This window comes from Sceloporus undulatus, chromosome 2, assembly GCF_019175285.1.
Source record: "Sceloporus undulatus isolate JIND9_A2432 ecotype Alabama chromosome 2, SceUnd_v1.1, whole genome shotgun sequence".
Classification (NCBI taxonomy): Eukaryota; Metazoa; Chordata; class Lepidosauria; order Squamata; family Phrynosomatidae; genus Sceloporus; species Sceloporus undulatus.
This window is the reverse complement of record NC_056523.1, coordinates 186,070,352-186,092,523: the sequence shown is the minus strand read 5'-3', so window position 1 is coordinate 186,092,523 and position 22,172 is coordinate 186,070,352. Positions and strand designations below refer to the sequence as shown.

Genomic DNA, 22,172 nt, shown 5'->3' with positions numbered 1-22,172 from the left:
CAGAATAATGGACGTCATGACCAAATAAAAGCTAAAAACGCTCACACAAATATAAATTCATGCTTCATCTTAGCCATGCTCAAAATAGAGGACATTCAAGGAAAATGGAGGGCATGGCCAAATAAAAGCTAAAAGCACTCACAGAAATATAAATTCATGCTTCTTAGCTATGCTCAAAATAGAGGACATTCAAGAAAAATTATATGACCTACATTAAATGTATTATTATTGTTGTTGTTGTTGTTATATTAATACTATATATCTATTATAATATATCAATATATCAATTTATTATATATATATGCTAATATAGATATATTAATATATATTAATATGTATATTAACATATAGCTATATAGATATAATAATATATTGATATTATATTTTATATATATATATATAATAATAATAATAATAATAATCTAGGTCACATCCTTCATTTTCCTTGAATGTCTTCCATTTTGAGCATGACTACGAAGAATGAATTTATATTTCTGTGAGTGCTTTCAGCTTTTATTTGGCCATGTCCTCCATTTTCTTTGAATGGCCTCCATTTTGAGCATGCCTAAGATGTATAAATTTATATTGATACATTAAATAATAATAATAATAATAATAATAATAGTAATAATAAAATGAATTACATAAATGTAAGTCCATGCTTCTTAGTGATGCTCAAAATGGAGGACGTTTTGGAATTCCAACCTGGACAGAAGGCTGAAATGTAGGACATGCCTTGGGAAAAGGAGGACCCCTGGTCAGCCTGTACTTTCCCATTGTGGTGGAGGGATAAAAATACCATTTCTTTCCCCTTCTATAAGACTGTGCTGGAGCCAAGCACAGGCCCCACTGCCAAGCCCTTTTCAGATTATGAAAGATACTGAGAGACGCAGCATGGGCTGATTGAGGAACGTACACAAAACGTATGCCGTTCCCATACCGGGAGTCGAACCCGGGCCGCCTGGGTGAAAACCAGGAATCCTAACCGCTAGACCATATGGGAGCTGCTGCTAAGGGCTTCCTTTCGTTGCTATTTAGTGAGGTGATCATGATCAATGAATGAGATTTGCATCTGGGGTGGAACCACTTCCAGGCTGAGTCCATTAATGTTGCAAAGCCTCCTCCTTAATGCAATAGAGGCACATTCATAAACCACATCTGCAGAGGCAAACTGCATCTCAAAAGCTGCCTCCACACTGCAAGAATAATCCAGTTTGACACCACTTTAACTGTTATGGTTCCATGCTTTGTATTTTGTTGTGGCACCAGAGCTCTCTGGCAGAGAAGGGGAAATAGCTTACCAAACTGCAATGTTCCATAGGATGGAGCCGTGGCAGTTAAAGTGGCATCAAATTGGGTTATTTCTGCAGTCTGGATGCAGCTTTCTTGTCTTGTTAAGGCAGGGTGTCATAACTGCAAAGGAGGACAAAGCACCACAAAATGTAGGACGCGCAAGAGAAAGGTGGGACATGACCAAATTAAATGCTTAAAAACAACTTGTATAAATATAAACTCATGCTTCTTAGTCCTGCTCAGAATGGAGGACATTTTGGGATTCCTTCTGGACTGAAGGGTGGGATGTAGAGCATGTCCTGGAAAAGGAGGATGCCTAGGTCCAACATAGTCCTAATTTTTTCCTTTCTTTTTAGATTGTAAGCCTGAGGATAGGGAACCATTAAATTAACCATTTGTAAGCCATTCTGAGAGCCTTTGTGGCTGAAGAGTGGGGTGTAAATGCTCTAACTAAAATAATAATAAATAATTATTTCTTTCTCCTGTATTATTTTCCACACTTTGGTCTGATGAAGAAGCCGGTGGAGCTTCGAAAGCTTGCAGGATGTATTTTTGTGCTTTTTGGTTGGCCCCATAAAGACATCATTGTTGGGTGGATTTTGGATGTTATTGTACTTGGATGTTCTCCCTGGTTAGTGAGTCAGTCTCTTGCATACACATAGATTATTTAGGCCTAGTCTGCACTGCAGGAATAATGCAGTTTGACATCACCCCTGGATGGACAGGCAGGGTGACCAGAGGTCCTCCTTTTCCAGGACATGTCCTACACCCCAGCCTTCTGTCCAGGAGGAATTCCAAAATGTCCTCTATTTGGACCATCACTAAGAAGCATGTAATTATATTGAATATGGGTGTTTTAGCTTTTCCAGTGTCCCTCATTTTTCCTTCAATGTCCTACATTTTTACAGTGCCTTGTCCTGTACACCTGGTCACTCTGTGGACAGGTAATAGGTGACGTTTATTCTGCAAACCCAAGCTGCTTGTCCTCTCCTTTAAAAAAAATTAATAATTCATATTTTAACATATGACAATCAGACAAATAAAATCTTACATTAAAAAAATATATCTCACATCCTCTTCATCCAATACCTTTCATACTACCCCTCCTACTTATCTGTGTTTTGGTGTTTATTCCTGTTATTTGTACTGTTCTTTTGTGACATGAGAATATTTTTTTATTCTATCTTGATAAAAACATAATCTCAAATACATAATAGATTTACAATTGCCTCTTATAATTAATCCTGGAAACCAATAATTGGCATTTCTCCCCACTTAAACGTTTTATCACTAGTTCCCAGTTATTAAGACATTTCTTCAAACTTTCATTTTTCACGAGTCGTGTCACTTTCTCAAATCTGGCCATTTCTAATAACTTTAAGGACCAGTCTTGTACCAAAGGGCTGCTAGTTCTCTCTTTCCAATTCTGAGCTAGTACGATTCTAGCTGCCGACATCAAATAATATAATATATCCTGGCCTTACTTTTCCTTAGCCTCCTCTTTAAAGGGGGGGGGGGGGACTGCCTTTCTTAGTAGATACTGAAGTGAAGTAATTTGGCTATAATGGATAGATGGACAAGTGTATATAAATGGCATGGGTGGCCCTTTAAGTGTTTCCATAGCAACGGCAAAAAGGAGGATGCCTCCAAGTGCCAGAAAGGCTGGACCAATCCCAGCATCCAGGGATGCTCTGGCTGTGACAGGAAGTAATCCCAGTTTGATGGGCAGGGTGCTGGGCTAATCAGAGGGAGAGGCGGGGCTTCAGGGGGGACCTGGTCCTGATGCTGCTGATGCTGGTGCTCTTGGGCGAAGAGGGTATGATGGAGCTGGTGGGAGGGAAGGAAGGAAGGAAAGGTTGGGGGGATATTGGGGGAGATCTAAAAGGAGGGAGCCAGGGGTCAAGGGGAGCCCTCTCAGGGGTGCTGTGGGACAGAATGAAGCCTGGTACAGTCTAGGGATTGGTCTGCTGGGGGTTGGTGACGTGATGCTCTATGAATGGGGCTGCCCACAAGAATGGATGCAGAGCAGTCAGGGTTGGTTGGGGACAACCTTTTGCTTCTCAGTCACGGCTTGTAAGCCTGCCATGGTAGGCCTGGGTGGGAACCACATGGGGAGCCCACCACTTTTTCAGCCGCACATCTGAATACCACCGGGAGTCCAAGCGTCAAAGGCCACGGATCAATTTTCTTCGGGCTTAACGTCGTGCTGCATGCCCAAGGGATAACAACAGGTTGCAAGCAGTGACAGGTGACCGAGAATCATTGAATCATTGAGTTGGAAGAGACCACAAGGGTCATCCAATCCAACCCCAAGCCATGCATGAACTCACAAGTATTGTGAGGAATGGTGTTGGGGAATCATAATAATAATTTTAAAAAGCCAAAGAGAATGGAAAATAGCCAGAGAGAGTGAAGAAATTTTGGGTAACCTGGGGCAGAGTGATTGCAAGAGTCGTGGTGTGTGCATTTTGAAGGGAGGCAAAAGATAAGTATACTCTTGCAAAGGTGTCAAGGGAACAAGGTGGCTAGATAACAGACCACTGTGGGGCAAATATGGAGGGGGTGATGTGGGGTGGGGGTGATTATAGATTATTCAGTGAGGGATAACTGGTAGTATGTGAGTTTGCAGGGGGCTGCCAAAAAGGATTCAGGGATTCATCCCTCTGCACCCCTTATTTCCTCTGCTTTCTCACAGAGACAGTGGGGACCATGGGGCTGGAGGCTTGCAGAGGGAACTGAGCCTCGGCCTGTGAAGAGACCCAAAGGTGTGAGCCCCTCCCCCCGCCACCATCATGGAGCCCCTGAAGGAGAGGGCTGGGTGGTGCGCAGGGTACCGGGGGGAGGAGGCGCTGGCCGAAACAAGGCCCCTGCTGCGAGAGGACCCTTGTCAGGTGAGTGCAAGGAAGGCCACATACCCAGGTCTCCCAGATTGTATTACTGGTCTTTTGTATCCCTTGCATTGAGGAGGGATTCCGGGCCTCAAAGGATTTTGTCTAGAACTGATTCCCAAAGATCTTAAGAATTGCTTTGCTGGATGAGACCCAACCCAAAGTCCCTGGAACCCAAACTGCATTGCTGGATGAGACCCAAGTCAGAAGAAGGACCTGAATACAATACAAAGACATAGCAGTGTTAAGATGGGGAAGTAGGCTCAAGTTTACAAAAGTTCATGCCATCAACTTCCATCTTTCACTTAGACTCCATCCACACTGCAAGAATAATATAATCTGACTCTATGTTAATGCCATGGCTCAGTGCTGTGAAATTCTGGTAACTGTGGTTTGTTCAAGCCCCAGAGCTCTTTGACAGAGAAGGCTAGCTGTCTAAAAAAACTACACTTCCCAGAATTCCACAGCATTGAGACATGTCAGTTAAAGTGGTGTCAAACTAGATTACTTCTGCAGTTTGGATGCAGCCTTAGTCACAAAGGTGCTGCAAGACTCTTTTGCATGCTGAATGCCATAGTAACAAACTCCTCTTCTAATTCTGGCATGTACTGTACAACAATTATTATAAGGATCTTTCCTTTCTGTGCTAGCCATAGACTGGCCACCACAGCACAGGTTCTGTCCTCCATTATTTTGCTTATCCTCCAGCAAACATGAGTTGATCAGGTCAAAGTCCACTTAGCATCCAAAAGTGGATATCCAGATGTCTGGATGCTCACAAACAAGGTGTGAAAGTGATGTGATGGCAGTGGCGTCACTAGGGTTGGTGTTACCTGGTGTGGTAACTCATTGTGTCATCCCACATTGACTTGCTCCCATCCCACACCATACATAATCCTTAGTAATTGTTTTTGGGTTTTTTGTACTAATGTTACTCACTAATCATAATTCCTGCATATCATTGAATGTCATGGTAATAGTTGTCACATAAACGACTAGCAAAATTAAAATTATACCTTTAAATTACAATATCATACATACGCACAGCCTCAATGCATTGACATATAAAGTGGTTTCTAGGTACCCGCTAGGGTTTGGTTCCAGGAACCCCGTAGATACCAAAATATGTGGATGTTCAAGTCCCATTAAATACAATGGAGAATAAAATGGTGTTCCCTTATATAAAATGGCAAAATCAAGGTTTACTCTTTGAAATTTATATATCTTTAAAATATTTTAAAGCTGTGGATGTTTGAATCTATGAATATGGAGGGCTGACTGTACATAGTTTCATGTTGTTGAAGTAAAAAATTGGTGAAAGGTGATGCTTTTACAGAAAATTTTAAAATAATAAATTTAAAAAATAGTTTAAATTTTACTTTTAAAAGACCCCGAAACATCTCCTTTCAGCTTCTACTAAGACTCACACCACTCACCTCATCTCTTCAGCATTTTAATGGGACACATGCAAATGCCATACTCCGTTTCTAGTAAAAAGGCAGATGTTTGAGGAGCAGTGGTGTCGCTCCCCTTAGAATGTCATCTGGTGTGGTATGCACTTCCCGGACTCCCCTAATGATGCCACTGAGTGATGGTTGCTTATTTTCTGACCGAGCATTTAGTATGTAGAGACATAGGCCACCTCTGAACATGGAGGTTTGTTGTTGTGGTGGTGGTGGTGGTGGTGGTGCGCCTTCATTTCCAGACCCTATCACAGGGCTTTCTTGGCAAGATTTGTTCAGAGAGGGTTTGTCATTGCCTTCCCCTGAGGCTGAGAGTATGTGACTTGCTCAAGGTCACCCAGGGTTTTTTTGTGGCTGAGCTGGGAATCAAACCCTGGTCTCCTGAGTCGTAGACCAACACTCAAACCGCTACTCCACGCTGGCTGTCTTGAACATGGAAGTACTTCTTAGTTATCCTATCTAAAAGTCAATGGTAGATAAAATATAAAGTCTGCCTGAAAGTTAAGGCACTTATTCTCAGTAACAACAGCAGCAGCAATAACACTTTATCCTCTTCTTTGCCCCACATTCTTTCCTCAGGTACTAAGTGAGGGTGAATTTAAGCCTCATATCCTGATCCACTGGTAGCCATTTCTGGTTTCTGGTTATCATAACAGAGAAAAACCTTAGATCAGTGGTTTCCAAACTTTGGTCCTCCAGATATTTTCAGCTTCAGCTCCCAGAATTTCTGACTGCTGGCCAAGTTGGCTGAGGCTTCTGGGAGTTGAAATCCCAAACACCAAAGTGTGGGCATCGCTGCCCTAGAGTCTATTCCTTGCCATTTCCATTCCTTACCTGCTCAGTCTATAAGGGTAGACCTTCAGATGTGGAGTTGTTCTTCACAGCATCATTGGCTACGATAGCAAAGGCTCATAGAAGATGCACTTCAGGAACAGCTGGAGGGCCACGTCTTCTTGTACCTCTGCCACAAACCCTCATAGAATCAGAGAATCATAGGATCATTTTGGAAGAGACCCCAAGGGCCATCCAGTCCAGCCCTATTCTGCCATGCAGGAACTCTCAGTCAAAACATCCCTGACAGATGGCCATCCAGCCTCTGTTGAAAGACCTCCAAAGCATTCTGCTGTGTGTGTTTTTTTTCAGGATGGCGTTGACATGGGCATTGAACCCATAGGCTGGGGGTCTGATGACCCGGACTTAGATGAAGATGAGCTCGGCCCAGATCCTGTTCGGGTCCTGATGTTGCCACTCCAGGCCCATCACGCCATGGAGAAGATGGAAGAATTTGTCATGAAGGTCAGAAAAGTAACCCGCTGAGCCCATTAAACAAGTCAGAAGTTCCCAGGGAGCCCAAGCACAAATGAAGACAACCTTCAGTGTCTTCCTCCAATGTGGCACCTTTGAAACTAACTGAAAGGAAGACGTTGGCAGCATGAGCTTTCATAGACTTAAGTCTACTTCTTCAGATGCATATGTGATTTTATATTGGATATATATGTTTTAATTGTTTTTAATTTTATTGCAATTTTAAAGGTTTTATCTGGGAGCTGCTTTGGGTCCCTCCGGGGAGAAAGGCAGGATATAAATGAAACAAATAAATAATAAACAAATAAATCTGGTGGACCAGATGCATCTATGAAAACTCATTCTGCCAACTTCTTCCTTTCATTTAGTCTCAAAGGTGTAACGAGATCTCTCTACATACCGATTTTGCAGACCGATACGGCAATTTTTGACTTCCTCCAAAGTGGTTGTCCTCCTATGAACCTGGGCCATGTCCTTTTCTTCTTGCATGAGCCCAATTTGTGATAAGGCAAACTAAGTATGTCACTGACATTATGACTTCAGTTGCTGTCCACTGCCCTCCTCCTTCCCAGCTTCAGCAAGCAGGGAAAAGAGAAAACACAAGGTTGGCCTTGTGTAGGTTTTGTGTGAATGGTCACACAGTACTGTGATAGTTCTCCTCTGCCATGACAACACCTTGTGAATTAGCTCCAGGGCTGTTTGAAAGAGGAGCGAGTCCCACAGGCCATGTTACCCAAAATTAGAGAGAAGTGAAAACATAACTGGCCCCACTCTCCTGGCATCCATGTAGCCCTGTCCATTGTAGGCCTGTGTCTGAAGGAGGCCATGGGCTGGGGGGATGAGGCAAGACGAAGGAGAAAAGAGAGCCATGATTCAGGAGATTCAGAGGACTGCTTCAAGGTTCAGGCAAGTGGGAATTAACTGAGGACATGAAAGCCTGGGCATGGTGACCTGCTGGTATCCTCCTTTGCCAGGAACATGCCCTGCATTTCTACCTTCTGCCCAGGTGGCATTTCAAAACATCCTCCTTTTTGCGTATGATTAAGACGTATGAATTTATATGTATATTAGGGTTTTTAGCCTTTATTTGTTAATCTCCTACATTTTTCTTGAATGCTTTACATTTTGCGGTGTCTTGTCCTCCTTTACAGTGATGACATCTGGCCACTTTCGGCCTGGCGCCACTTCCCTGAGTGTCAACCCCAGAAGTTACTGCAATGTTTAATTTATTGGCTACATTGATATTATTATTATTATTATTATTATTATTATTATTATTATATCCCACCCTTTTTCGAAGACTCATTTATATAAAGATCATCACCATCATCAACATCATCATCATTATCACCACCACCACCACCATATCACCCTTTCCCAAAAACTCAGGGCAGATCACAACATTAAAAAATAGTACAATTAAAAATAGTACATTAAAACAGAATTAAATTATTACAATATTAAAACAAGTTCCATGCTAAAAGAATAAAATTCAGTTAAAAAGATAAAAAAATGTTACAAATGCTTTAAAACAATACAACATTCCCTAGGCCATGCTTTAGAAACTTTCTGTTTTAAAATACTTGACTAAACATTTATAGGCCGCCTTTTAGTTTTAGCAAAAATAAAACTTGTAGCATTGACAAAACCTGTTTCAAGCACTCAAAGCGTGCCACCAAAATGATCTCAGGAATCCTCACAATAGTAAACCTGTTGTGCCTCAGTAACTTCTACAACCGACTTGTCACTGTGGTTTATGAGTTTTAACTATAGTTTACTGGTTTTAACTATTAATATTAATAATGTTTAATTATTAATATTGTAATAATATTAATAAATTTTTTTTTTTTAGCTTTTGTAACCAGCGTTTTTACTTCTGTCTTTAAAAATGATTGTAACCTGCCTTGAATCTCATTGTGGGAGAAAGATGGGATATAAATCCCTGAAATTAATGAATACTTGCACGGCAGGTGACAAGTATTGCTTTACTATCTAGAAAAGGGTGGGATGAGGCTGAGAATGCATGGGCTTCCCAAGACTGTTCACTAAATTTGTGGTTGAGGGACCAAATAGCTCAGAAAAGGGCAGATGTGCATTTGTTTATTTGTGTATAAAGCAAAGGGGCAAAGAGGCCTGATATTTACATAGAAAAGTCATGGGGTTGATGGGAAACTGAGCTGGCCTTTCTTTCCCCATTTATTTATTCAGAGTGATTATTATTATTATTATTATTATTATTATTATTATTATTATTATTATTATTATTATTATTATTATTATTTTCTTATATCCTGGCTTTCTCCCAATATAGAGACTCATTCATACTGGCTCTTCGGCCACAAAGTCTCTTACTTTATCGCACTGGGGCTAATTTCAGCATTAAAGAGAGACTAAAGCACATTTAAAGCATCCCGCAAATAAAGCGAAAATGGCGAGTAATTGCACAAATTATTATCACACGCAATTGCACATATAAAGTGATATCAGAAATGCATTGTCGCTGAAATCCCAAAAGTAAAAAGATGCATGTTAATGCTTTTATGTGACCACTTTAATGGTGGGTTTTGTTTGACATTGTGTGAAATTGTTTTGTGTAATTATGTGATTTTTCTGGGATAGTCACGGGATAAACTCCCAATCTCCTTTGTGTGATAAACTCCTTAGAGTGGCTTATAGCAATAGCAATAGCAACTACATTTATATACCGCTTTCTGATGTACTAAGCGGTTTACAATGTATAAGCTAATATAGACAAGGTGACCAGATGTCCTCACCACAAAGGAGGATGAGGCAGGGCAAAATGTGGGACCTTCAATAAAAGTGTAGGACATGACCAAATAAAGGCTAAAAACTCTAATAAAAATATAAATGTATGCTTCTTAGCCATGCTCAAAATTAGGGACATTTTGGAATTTGTCCTTGACAAAAGGTTGAAATGAAAGACATGTCCTGGAAAAGGAGAATATATGGCCATCCTGTTTACAGATTGCTAGTTTAAAAGTTTTCTTTCCTCAGCTTTATAATCTAAAAAGATATGACACAAAAGGTGAAGGGAATGGCAGCAGAGAAGGGAATTAAATCCAGCAGATACTTCCGGTTCTTCTCTTAGCCTGGCTCACTTTTAGTATTGTTTATGGGACAGGGAAAAGGTACAGAGGTGATGGAGTGTGTGTCGGTTAGCGTTTCGGACTGAAATTTCAGAGGTTCGAGTTAAATCCCCACTCAGCTGTGAAACTCACAGAGTGACATTTGGGCATTCTTGCTCATCCTAAACTACCTCAACAGATTGTGAGGATAAAGTGCGAAGGAGAAAAGCCACATATATATGGGGGTCTGTTCACACTACACAGTTACTGCACTATGGTTCCACTTTAATTGCCATGGTAGCTTCCTATATGATCATGGAGTCTGCAATATAGGGAAGGGTTGTTATGATTTTCCACCAGAGATCTCCTCTTCTGGTGGCTCTGACCAAACTACAAAGCCCAAGATGCCATAGGATGCAGTGGATCCACGGTGCTATAACTGTATAGTGTGAAATGGCCCACAGGCTTGATTTGAGTTATAGCAGAATATAAATTCAACCAATAATTAAGAAAAAGGGGGAGGGGGAATGGTTCCATTTCAATGTTAAAAATACTTTAAACAATACAACACACCAGCCCATATTTTAAAAACTTTATGTTTAAAATGGTTGTCTGAACAGGTAGGGTCTTAGCCTACCGGCGGAAGATCTTAACAAGATACTGAAAAAAAAATTGTATCTACCTATTTGGTTGTAAGTCCCTTTGAATTCAATAGGACTTTTGCATAAACCGGTATAGATTTGCATTATGAAAATCAATATGTTGTTTGTGACTAAACATAGTTTAAACAGCAATGGGTTCAAATGTTCTCTCAACTCTGAAATAATCTTGCCTTGTCCAAGGTCACAAAGTCAATTTCAAGGTTGAATGAGGATTATTTGAAATTTTGCAGTGTGAACAAAACAGTCTCTATTTTGCTTCATGTACTGAATTGTTTTTAAAATGCACTGGATTTCTTTTGAATTTTAGAAATAAATTTCACTATTCCTCTCCAAAATACAGGAAAGTAATAGCCACAGCTGAACTGATAATGTTTCCCTCTTACAAACACAAATAGTTGGCTCCCTGGCCCTCAAAGGAATCTTTTCAGCTATGATTTTGTCAAGGGATAGGAATCTTTTCCAGGGATTTCTCAGTGCTCTCACAAACATACAACTTCCACATTCTTTAGGGATGTACCTCCTCAGTCTTCTGATATGGGAGACTGATTTGTCTCCCTCTAGTCTTCTGAGGACCATTTCCAAGGGAAGTTGGAAGTATAATCCAATGGCAATCCGAACGCAATCATGGGGTTTAACGTTATTGCGTGATAACCCACTACACGCAAATTTGGGCAATGGGAAGTCAGTCCAAGCGCAATCATGGGGTTTGACGTTATGGCTTGATAGACTGCCACACGCAATTTCGGGCAATGGCAAGCTATTTTCGGGCAATGGGGAGTCAGTTCAAACGCAATTCGAATTCATGTGAATTCACTGAACTAGTGAATTCACGTGAATGCGTTCTGGCCCCACTTTCTTTTCATTCGAAATTAAGAGAAATTCCTCCTGTGTGGTAAAGTCTCATATCTGTGGCCATTTGCTACAATTGATTATTTGTTCTTTAGAAACTTCCCATGCACCGAGAAGCCAACAATGGTCCATCCAGGGAATGCAATGGCAGTAAACCCCTTAAAACCATATTATGTACATCCACCTAGAGAAATCCCTTCTGAGCAATGTTTCTCTTGCATTCTTATTAGCATAAACATATAAAATCCACAATCATAATGTATAGGCATTTTTTTAGTTCCTGGTACACATTTAGTTTCCTCTTACACTCCAAATAATACATTTCTCCCCTCAATCAGCTCACAGAAAAGGACAGGCAAGCTCTTTTCTGAGTCCCTTTTGCCCTCTCTCTTCTTGCTGTAGGTTTGGGAGGGCCGCTGGCGTGTCATGCCTTACGATGTACTGCCCGACTGGCTAAAAGACAACGACTTCCTCCTACATGGGCACCGGCCACCCATGCCATCATTCCGCGCCTGCTTTCGCAGCATCTTTCGCCTCCACACAGAGACTGGGAACATCTGGACACATCTGCTGGGTCAGTTCCAGGGCAATGGCATTGCATTGCTCCAGATAGTAGCAGAGGGAGAGGAAAGAGGAACAGTCTGGATTTGCTTTAAGAGAGTGGAGCTTATCTAACATTTCCCAGTGTAAGAAGTGTTAACCAGGTTTGGAAATTCCAGTTAATTCAAAATATGGCAGCCAGATGGGTCACAGGTCGAGGAGTGATCATGTCAATATTAAAACTCACTTCATTGGCTGCCAGTTACTTTCTTGGCAAAGTACAAAGTGTTGTTTATTACCTTTAAAGGTCTGGGTCCAGGTTACCTATGGGATCACCTCCTCCAGTATAACCTGCCCCATACACTCAGGTTCTCTGGGGGACAGTTACTTCAACAGGCCAGGACTAGATTGGCAGAGGATGCTTTTGTCAGCTGCCCCTAGAATGAGAAATTAGGCAGCCAGACAAGTTGTCTGAATTTAAAATAGAACTAAAAATCTATCCCTTCCAGCAGGCATACCCTGTCGATCTTAAACTATTAATTTATGTCTGGATGATTTTAACGTGTCATGGTTGTCTTAATCTTATGTTTAAGTGTTTTATCCTACAGGTTTAAATGGTTTTATGTGTTTAATTATATATTGTATTTTAATCTATGTTATACCCTGCCTCAAGCCCTGGGGAGAGGTGGGTAAGAAATAAAATTCATTTTATATTATTATTATTATTATTATTATTATTATTATTAACTAGGCTTGCCCTTTCATGCCACAATATTTCAATTTCAGAATATAGGTACTTTCTTATTAGCCTAAATTTTAAAATGTTTTTCCCAGTATAAAGGATTATAATTGGATACTCCAAATATGATTCTCCAATGGCTTTTCTTGACAGACAAAATTCTTATTACTATTTGTATTAGTAAGCTTCAGTGTCTGCTTGGAGACATGGATGAGAGTAGAAAATAAAGCTTTCTGAGGATCCTCACCTTGAACACAAAATGTACACTGTACAGCAAGGACGGAGAAGGAGAGGCTCTGTAGATGAGGCTCTCCGTCATCCTTCACCATTGGCCATGCTGGCTAGGGCTGAAAGGGCTGGGATCCAACTATATCTGATGGACACATTCCTCAGCACTATTGTAAATGAAAAGCAGAGGGAGATCCTGCAAACTGCCCACTCCCCAGACTGACAATGGGTTCTGATGCACCAGGCAGATATCTTTGTATTGCTTGTCAGTGTGGCCTTCTACCCTTTCCTAGTCAATAGTTACTTGTTTTGGAATACAACTCATAGCAGGGCCAACTGTAGTGCAAAAAGGAAAAAAAAATGAACTTTTCTGAACTCTGCAAGACTGGAATCAATACCTTTAGCTCTGAGTTTTTTTAGCAAACATTTCCAATTCAAGACCTGACTGTAGAGTTCCCATGCTAAAGGTTGTGCACTCCAAGTCTTGATTTGGGAATGCTCCTTTATCATCCTGGCCTAGCCCTGACCAAGCAGATTCATGTCATCCACCTCCCTGTGATCCACCATTCTGAAAATGTTTGGGATATGTAGGTCATGTTCTTCTCTCTTTTTAGGGTTCCTCTTCTTTCTGGTTTCGGGCATTGGATACATGATCAGCCCCAACATGAAATATGTTGCCCCTATCCAGGAGCGAGTTGTCTTTGGCATGTTCTTCTTAGGAGCCATTCTTTGCCTCTGTTTCTCCTGGCTATTCCACACAGTCTACTGCCACTCTGAGAAGGTTTCTCGTACCTTCTCCAAGTAAGTCTGCACCTCATCCACCCAAATAACCCTCTGAGGTACAGGGCAAGGAGGTGATGGTTAGGAGCATTGTTTTATTTTCTTATGTATTAGAACTCTTAAGAGACATGAATGTCTGGGCCATTTATGGCAACTTCTGCTCTAATTGGGACAGATTAATATTTTAAAGACAACTGAAAGTGATTGTGATGCAGCTGGCCTGCAAATACTAAAGCTTGCTAGGAGTTTGGTGGCCTTCACTGTTTTGTTTAGAATACCCAGGGATCAGATTTATGTGGTACTTACTCCAGACATTATTCCCAACATTTCTCATTGCTGACCAGGGCAGCCTGGAATTGCAATTCAGCAACATCTGCAAGGTTGTATGATTCTCACTTCTGGTGTAGACCAAAGCAGCCAAAGCAGGAAGTTTAGGCAGGATCATTTGCATTGCATTCTCTGTTTGTTTGTGAACCTGCATTTGGGTTGCCCATAATGTCCCTGATATTGAAATAGTTGGGGGAACTTTGGGCCAGGATTTAAATTTCTCAAGAGACCCATGAACAATACCACACAGTGTCTGCCAGCCAACCAGTGGTGATAAAAGTAATGGAGCTGCTGCTGTTGCTGCTACCACATAAGGCCCCCAGGCTCACCCTTTTGGGGGGAGGGTGCTGCAGACATAAGACAGAAATCCCCAAAAGGTCATTTTTCTGTGGGCTTTCTAAAACCATACCTGGCCATGGGTGTCTTGTATAGCATATAAACTGTGTTGGCTGAGTGGCATGCAATATGACTGACACCATCGTTGTTGCCTGGGGTGAAGGTCTAATTTTTGTTTGCCATACTGCTGTGAGCCAGGAAACAAAGCAATTTAAAATAATGTCTGGGATCTTGCTGTGTAGTTGCAAAATTATAGATTTACAATCTCATAACTGCTGGGGATTCACATTTACAATACCTTATTGCTGATGTCTCTTAAATACTCAGGGTCTTGCTTTTCATTTTATATTCTATACAGATTGGACTACTCTGGAATTGCCTTGCTCACCATGGGTAGCTTTGTACCCTGGCTGTATTACTCCTTCTACTGCTCACCACAACCCCAACTCATCTACCTCATCATCATTTGTGTGCTGGGTGTGACCGCCATCATGGTATCACAATGGGACCACTTTGCCACTCCACAGTACCGGGCAGTCCGGGCAGGTAATTTATGTGTTCTTCTCATTTTATTCACTGTTTAACATATAGGTAGTGTCCCACCTAGAAAGCTAATAATATTAAAAAAAAAAAGTGGGACCTGGTTGCCTGAGGTAAAAGGCTCTTGCTTTTCTCTCAAAAACAAATTCATGATGGGTTTATGTGGTTCTTTAAAAAAAACCTACAAATAAAATCTCAATAGGTTATAATGCTGCAACAAAATTCATGTTTCCAGCTACAGTACTTCATTTCATTCGTTTCCCTCCATTTCTCACTCCCACCCAATGCAGTCAGCATTTTGTGGTTACTTTGAGTATGCCTTATTTAGGGCATGCATACCTTGCAGTAGGTATCTGTTTTTCTAATTTTTGCTTGTGTGCTTCTGCAAACCTTGGGTCTTCCCTCAGCTGTTAGTGATTATGTGGACATTTTCCATTCTCGGTTTGGGCCTTGTTTTAGTAGGGGATGTATGCCACAACAATACAGGGTATTGAAACTCTGTTTATTCCCTTGGACCTCCCAGCAGTGTTCAATATAATTAATTGGAAGACGTTTATTTATTTATTTGATTTGTATTTTGCTTTTCTCTCAAAAACTGGGATTCATGGTGGCTTTAGGCGGTTTTAAAAAAGCTACAAATAAAATCACAATAGATTACAATAAAGGTAAGGTAAAGGTTTTCCCTTTGCCAAGATTGTTTAGTTGTGTCCAAATGTAGGGGATGGTGCTCATCTCCATTATTAAGCCAAGGGAGCCAGCGTTGTCAGAGACAATTTTGTGATTACGTGGCCAGCATGGCTGCACAGAACGCTGTTACCTTCCCACCAAAGTAGTACTCATTTATCCACTTGCACTTTTACATACTTTTGAACTGCTAGGTTGGCAGAAACTGGGACTAGTGTTAGGCATTCACGCTGTATAGGTTATAATACGAAAACACAATTCAGGAAAGCTGGGAACTGGAGGCTAGGCCTGCAAAATATAAATCAAATAAAGCTTGAGGGTACTGAATACTGCTGAGAGGTCCAATGGGATGAACAGGTTTCACTTACTCTGTTTTCCTTTCACTGGCAGACAAAGACATTTTTGTTTAAGCAGGCTTTTAATGGTTAAGCAGGGAAGGTTCTTATTTAGATTTGTGTTTTATTTGTTTTTAACTTTTGGATGGCTTTGAAAAGATTTTATTGGTGTTTAATGTGGGGTTTTAAAATTTTTTAAAAATCATTGTAAAAGTCTTTAATTTGCTGTTTCTGGAAGCAGCCTTGGGTCCCCTCTGGGCGAAATACAGCATATAAAATAAATAAATAGATAAATAGGTTGGTATGAAACCTGGGGACCACCATTTTTCAGCAGTCCCAGTCCTGTTTGGCTGGATTTTCTCAGAAAATGATGACATGAGTTTATTGCTCTGCCCCTGGGTTGCTGGGTTATCATGCCCCAGAGGGAATCTACTTTTTGCCCTGTGTTTTATCTCATCTTCTTGAAGCTGTTGGAAAAATTCCTGTCATGTCTCATCTCTGTGACTATTCAGAGCTTATGAGGTCCAAAATGTCATGCTCTGAGTAAAGTATTGTAGGTTAATAAGCCAATAACTAAATGAAATAATTCTACCTCCTTGACAATGATACTGGCATATATGCTAATACTGATCCATGTTTTCATCTTCCCCATGTTTTGGACTCCAACTTCCACAGTTCCTTACCATTGGCCACGTTGAATGGGACTGATGGGAGTTTTAGGCCATAACATGTGCATGGCCAATGGGTTCCCCATTCCAAATATAAATACTAAGTACCTAGCAAGATTTTTTAAAAAGGAAATTTGGAGTGAGAAAATATATAATCTAGTGGGAAGAAATTCATATGCTGTATTACAAGGGGTGGTTGTGAGGTGGGGGATGACCCCAGAGAAAGAGGAACAGGTTTGTATGGTAGCCTTACTCTCCAACCTGAAAGGCTTTTAATCTCATCTGTTCTGTGTCTGACCCAAGAAGGGTACAGTCCCAACACAACCCTTACTGGCTTTTGTGTTATGAAATAAAAATGGTAGGTGCTTTAATGGCCAACACAATGCCTATTGAGATTTCAAGGCTAAAGAAGCAGAAATAGGTTTACATTGTGCCAGTGAAAGTGCAGCATAATGGCCTGTGGGAGTTATCAAATTAATATCAACAGTTCAGGTTGTGCATTCTTTTTGTGGCTTGGTTCTTACTACTCATGAGTGAGAAAATATTTTGTGCATGCTTAGGGATGCTTTCTCCATTATTGGCATTCAGCTCATGTTCTGGGATACTGAAGCCTTGTCAGGCGAGGTTTCTTTTAATCTCAGACAGACTCTCATCCAAGCAGTACTGTAATCTCTTTTTCTTTGGGGGTTGGGGCGGGGCAGGGGTGTTTCTGGGTCTAGGGCTGAGCGGGCTGGTGCCCACCCTCCATTTCATGATCGCGGAAGGATTCATCAAGGCCACAACAGTGGGGCAGATTGGGTGGCTCTTCCTAATGGCTGTCCTCTACATCCTGGGGGTGGGGCTCTACGCAGCCCGAATTCCTGAACGCTTCTTCCCTGGCAAGTGTGACATATGGGTACGTATGCTACCACGGGGAGGGACTTGCCTGGGGTGGGCTTTAAGGGCTGTGGGTTTGGAGAGCTATGGCTCAAAAAGAATGTTGCCAAGCTCTAGCAGCATGACAAAGTCCTGGATTCAAATGTTGTCCCTCTTGTTTCCCCCTTCTTCCTCTTCTCTCTAGTTCCACTCCCACCAGATCTTCCACGTACTGGTGGTGGCAGCAGCCTGTGTCCATCTCCATGGGGTCTCCCAGCTGCAGGCTTTCCGCTCATCCCTGGGTGGCAGCTGCACCGAAAACACTGTGCTCTGATAGCCTTTGAGGCTAAACTGACCACCTCTTCCGAGCGAAGGGCCAGCCCTGCAAGTCACTTGGCATACCGTACTTGTTATGGACCAAGAGGGCAGAGCCACTCTTAAAGCCCTTTGCTCCACTTTAAGGAGTGGAATATTCTTCCTCCCCTTTCTCGTTCCTTGTAAACAAAAATATCTGTATTAAGTCCCAGATCTTTTTTTGCAGGATGGGTGGGGGCTCTCCTTTCCTTCTAGGCCAAGGAAGCCTTTTTGTGGCAGGGGAAGGTATGCATATATGTGTGTGTGTGAAAGATGCCAGAATTTATTTTAGCTGGTACGGAGAACCGAAGGAACAGACGGTGGTAGTGGCTGAAACAGTCCACTGAAAAAGCTTAAAATACTGGATGGGATGGTGAGTCTTAAAAAGTGGAACAGATGCACAGTCTCCTATAGGCTTAAGGGATGAAGTTTTTAATGTATGAACTGCTAAGGGATCTGGTATAGGTCTGACCAGGCTGCACATGTGTGTTCAGTCTATTTATGAAATACTGTCCTTCTTTTTTGGAGGGATTTCTTATTTTTAAATGGGTACCAAAAGAGCACTCTACCCAAGGTAAAATAATCCCTTCTTGCTCAAGCAGAAGCTGGGTTTATTGGGCTAGTAGAGGAAGGAGAGTCCAAGGCCTGGCTTCCATGCTCAGCCTGGCCTGAGAACAAGCAGTAAGCTAGGGATGGATAAAGCCCATCCCTGCCAGCTGTTCCTCCCTCCTCTTAAGGAGCCTAGTTTCTAGGGCTCTGATCCTTGCTAGAAAAGGGGTGCATGATAAGCACTTTGGGATGGGTGGGTGGGTGGGTGAGGAAACTTTATCTATTATAGCTGAGAAAATAAGGGTGGGATGCCTTTCTTGTGTATAAAGGGATTAGGAGTTTGGGCTGTGGAACTGTCCTATGAGGACACAGATGGTGACCTGCATCCTTTCACCAGCAAATTAGAGTTGAGCTGTTGCAGAAACTCATGTCCAGCTCTGTTTTTATTCCAGATAGATAGATTTAAAGACAAGATTGTCACTTTTCATGACAAATAGGGTGGGTGGTTTGGTGGCTGGGGGACTTTGTTCACACTTTTAGGAACTCTGTTGCTGGTGTCATATTCATCCAAAGCAACCTTCCTCCACCACCTGAGATGTGTGCCCATTATCCCCAGCCAACATTATTGCCTGGGGATGATGGCAGCTATAGATCAGCACATCTGCTAACCTTCAGGTTGAGGAAGATTGATCTGGGGACACCACAAATGCAACTCACCTAGAGGGCCCTCTCACTTGGTTTACTTTACATGGAAGGGCCACTAGTCCACTGGATTAAATGAAATGCTCTTGCTGTAGAATCCTCAGGCTTTCCCCCTTGGATTAAGAGATACAGAACTAAAAACCAGGGCAATATAATCAATTTTATATTATGAATGCCTCCCCTTTTCCCACAATTATAAGATCAAGTGGCTCTAACACCTGTCTCTGGCAGCACAGCGTCTCAGCCTCATGGAAACTCATGCTCACTAGGTTTCTGGATCAGCCCTGGACTCTGTAGTGGAAAAGCAAAGACTGAACTAGAATTTGGATTTTCTGATTTGTCAGCTGTATGCACTACCAGAATTAAGCCCTGCTGTACTCCAACATGAACCAAGCCAACGTCTCTAAGGTCCAGGACAAAAGGCAATGTTTGCCAAAAGTTAATGGACACGGCTGAAAGGACAAATTGGTAACACTCTGAGTCTGTCTGTCTGTCGCTCTCTCTCTCTCATTCTCTCGTTCTCCTGCAGTAGGTAGTTCATCTTTATGTATATTAAAGCTGTACAGCATTGGGAATCAAAATGCTAATAGTAGGGAACTGGATATAGAATTGTTTGGGAGTAACCAATGCTCCATGGTTCTATTTATATTGTGATAATAATTTCTTACAATGAGAGGAATGGATTGAGATGAGGTGGGTTGAAAAGACAATACTCTTACTTCTGTGAATCCATCCCTCTGCCTTATATTGAACTGTTGAGGGGGAAAAGGTGGCATCTAAGCAGGGATGTATGCAGGATTTTGGGAAGGGGGGGGGGTCCATACTAAGTGCCACCATTATAATGGGGCTTGGGTGCAGTGGGGCGGCAGCACACACCATTCATTTTATCTAATGGAAGGGGGGGTCCGGACCCCAAGAACCCCCCCCCCCCCTTGGCTATGTCCTTGATCTAAGCTAAGCTATCCTCTGATGCTTTATTCTGAATATGTTGTCCCCATCTTCCTTCAGTTTAATAACTCCAGTTGCCTCATAAAGGAGAAAGAAGTCAGGGCTTCTCCTCTCTTTTTTTGCTCCCATGCTATGCTATGTAGAGAGCACCCTGAAGCACTTTTGTGGCAGTATATAAGGTGGTGGCACTACTCCAGGTGAGAAGGGATGTGTTGAGAAGCATGCTTGAACACTCATTACAAAATGAAGTACCTGCTGTGATGATCCTTGTATCTCTGGGATACAAGTGGTGCGGAAGTCTAAAAAGCAGTGATGACGTGTGACACAGGCCTGCACAACATGTAAGCTATCAAGACAGTTAGCTTATACAGTGTGACTTCCACTCTCCCCACCATTTTTATAGGCACAAACAAGGCAGGAAAAAGGCAGACAGGCAAGTTTATTGAATCCTAGATGGGCTGCTATACATATATGACTGGTGTGGCTGTGTGCGTGGACCAGAGTGTCACAAGTTGTGTGAGCCATATTTATTGGAATGTAGGAATTCATCAAAGGCTTCCCCTAAGATGTGGCAATTGAGGGTAAATGCCCTTTTTAATTTTTATTTTAAATCTGTTCTCTGCCCTTCTTTGTTCGGAGGTATCTTTGGAAGCTCGGATGTTTCACCGGAGGCTGTGTTTGTCTTTGTGGACTACTTGCCACGATGTGAATTCACAGTGGGCACTGAAGGAGCCAGGCTGGAGAAGCAAAGCAATTGTGTCACAGGGATTCCAGACCCCAGTCTTACAAGTTGTGTTCCGAGAGCTGGGGGGGATGGAGGGATACAGTATAATATCTGGGGTTCATCTCATTGCTGAAGAGGCACTAGGGTGTGGTGGCTTATGGCTGGAGCAAACAGGTGAACCAAAATTAAGCACATTGGAAAAGGACATTCATGGTTATGATTGTCCTCTCCAGGGAATTTACAAAGGCTGGCTTTCCCCGTTCTAGTCGTTTGCTCCGAAGCAGGGCATCTGCACAGCCATTGACACCTAGTTGCTCTGTACATAATAAACCATGTCTCTCTTTGTGAACTATTCTTTAAAGACATCACTTCCTCACCCTATACATTCCCACTCCAAAATGGCTCCACGGCAATCCTTGCCTCTCCTTCCCTCCCATCCCTTTCTCTCCTTCCCTATCTTTGTGGGAAGCGCCAAGGAGCGCCTTTGTTTCTAAGAGTTTGGTTATTTTTCTACTGGCCGTTGTGATAATAATAATTAAAAAAAAGTTCTTAGAAGCCAGACACTTGAAAAAAATAAGAAAAAGTAAAAAAAATATTTAAAATGTATTATTAATAATTATAAGAATAAAAAGTTGTTTCCCTAATTCAGCCTGACTCAGTGTGATTCTTTTGGGAAGATTCTAAGCTTCAGATTTTAAAAGGATCCCAAGACACACCAAGTATGCAGAAGATATACACTTCTAGAATTAAAATTGGAGAACGAACCCATCGAAGAATTAGCCCAGGGATTCTGAGAAGCAGTTTGCAGGTATTTCCGGAAAACCTTCACCTCTAAGGAATGCAAGGGAATTTTAGTCTTTTTGCTCAGGGTGACCAGATGTCCTTCTTTTCTGGGACATGGCCTATATTTCAACCGTCTGTCCAGGAGGGATTTCAAAAGTCCTTCCATGTTGAGCATGACTAAAGAAGCAGCATGGATTTATATTTGCAGTTAGGACACCTAGTCACCTGTTTGTATGCTGAATGTATAAAGACAGGCCTTCAGATTTATCAAAGGAGGAAGAAAGAAGAAATGAGAACCCATGGTTAGAGAACTGCATTCACACTGCAGAAATAATCCAGTTCAGGGTAAACAGATGTCATAACCTCAAAGGAGAACAAGGCACCACAAAATGTATTTATTATTATTATTATTCTTTATTTACATAGCGCTGTACATAAAACAATAAATATATAAGAGTAAGAGTAACTAAATATAATAAAGATATGTATATATAAATATGTATATGTATACTATATATATATATATATATATAC

General features: G+C 41.6%; 1 protein-coding gene and 1 non-coding gene across 4 annotated transcripts; one reads left to right on the top strand and one right to left on the bottom strand.

Moving 5' to 3' along the window:
* Positions 1 to 931: 931 nt before the first annotated feature.
* TRNAE-UUC lies at positions 932 to 1,003 on the bottom strand. The gene has a single exon. It is a non-coding gene; the product is annotated as a tRNA-Glu (tRNA).
* A 2,057-nt stretch (positions 1,004 to 3,060) lies between these two features.
* On the top strand, positions 3,061 to 21,456 carry LOC121924104 (adiponectin receptor protein 1-like). Of its 3 annotated transcripts, XR_006102525.1 has the most exons (9): positions 3,252 to 3,541; positions 3,989 to 4,184; positions 6,788 to 6,940; positions 11,949 to 12,120; positions 13,668 to 13,854; positions 14,855 to 15,042; positions 17,425 to 17,618; positions 17,784 to 19,651; positions 20,771 to 21,456. XR_006102525.1 is itself a non-coding variant. In XM_042455223.1 (8 exons), the coding sequence occupies exons 2-8, from the start codon at positions 4,086 to 4,088 to the stop codon at positions 17,910 to 17,912; spliced, it is 1,122 nt and encodes a 373-aa protein (XP_042311157.1). In that variant the 5' UTR covers positions 3,061 to 3,109; positions 3,989 to 4,085; the 3' UTR covers positions 17,913 to 20,055. The 3 variants fall into 3 exon arrangements, 2 of the variants coding, with proteins under 2 accessions (XP_042311157.1, XP_042311156.1); XM_042455223.1 differs by lacking the exons at positions 3,252 to 3,541; positions 20,771 to 21,456 and adding an exon at positions 3,061 to 3,109 and having other exon boundaries at positions 17,784 to 20,055; XM_042455222.1 differs by lacking the exon at positions 20,771 to 21,456 and having other exon boundaries at positions 17,784 to 20,055.
* The last annotated feature ends 716 nt before the right edge of the window (positions 21,457 to 22,172 follow it).

Excerpts from the sequence above, each read along its gene's own strand:
- LOC121924104 (XM_042455223.1), top strand. The coding sequence starts at position 4,086 with ATGGAGCCCCTGAAGGAGAGGGCTGGGTGGTGCGCAGGGTACCGGGGG. Across the intron at positions 12,121-13,667 it reads CATCTGGACACATCTGCTGG|GGTTCCTCTTCTTTCTGGTT; the intron begins GTCAGTTCCAGG and ends CTCTCTTTTTAG. Across the intron at positions 13,855-14,854 it reads GTTTCTCGTACCTTCTCCAA|ATTGGACTACTCTGGAATTG; the intron begins GTAAGTCTGCAC and ends TATTCTATACAG.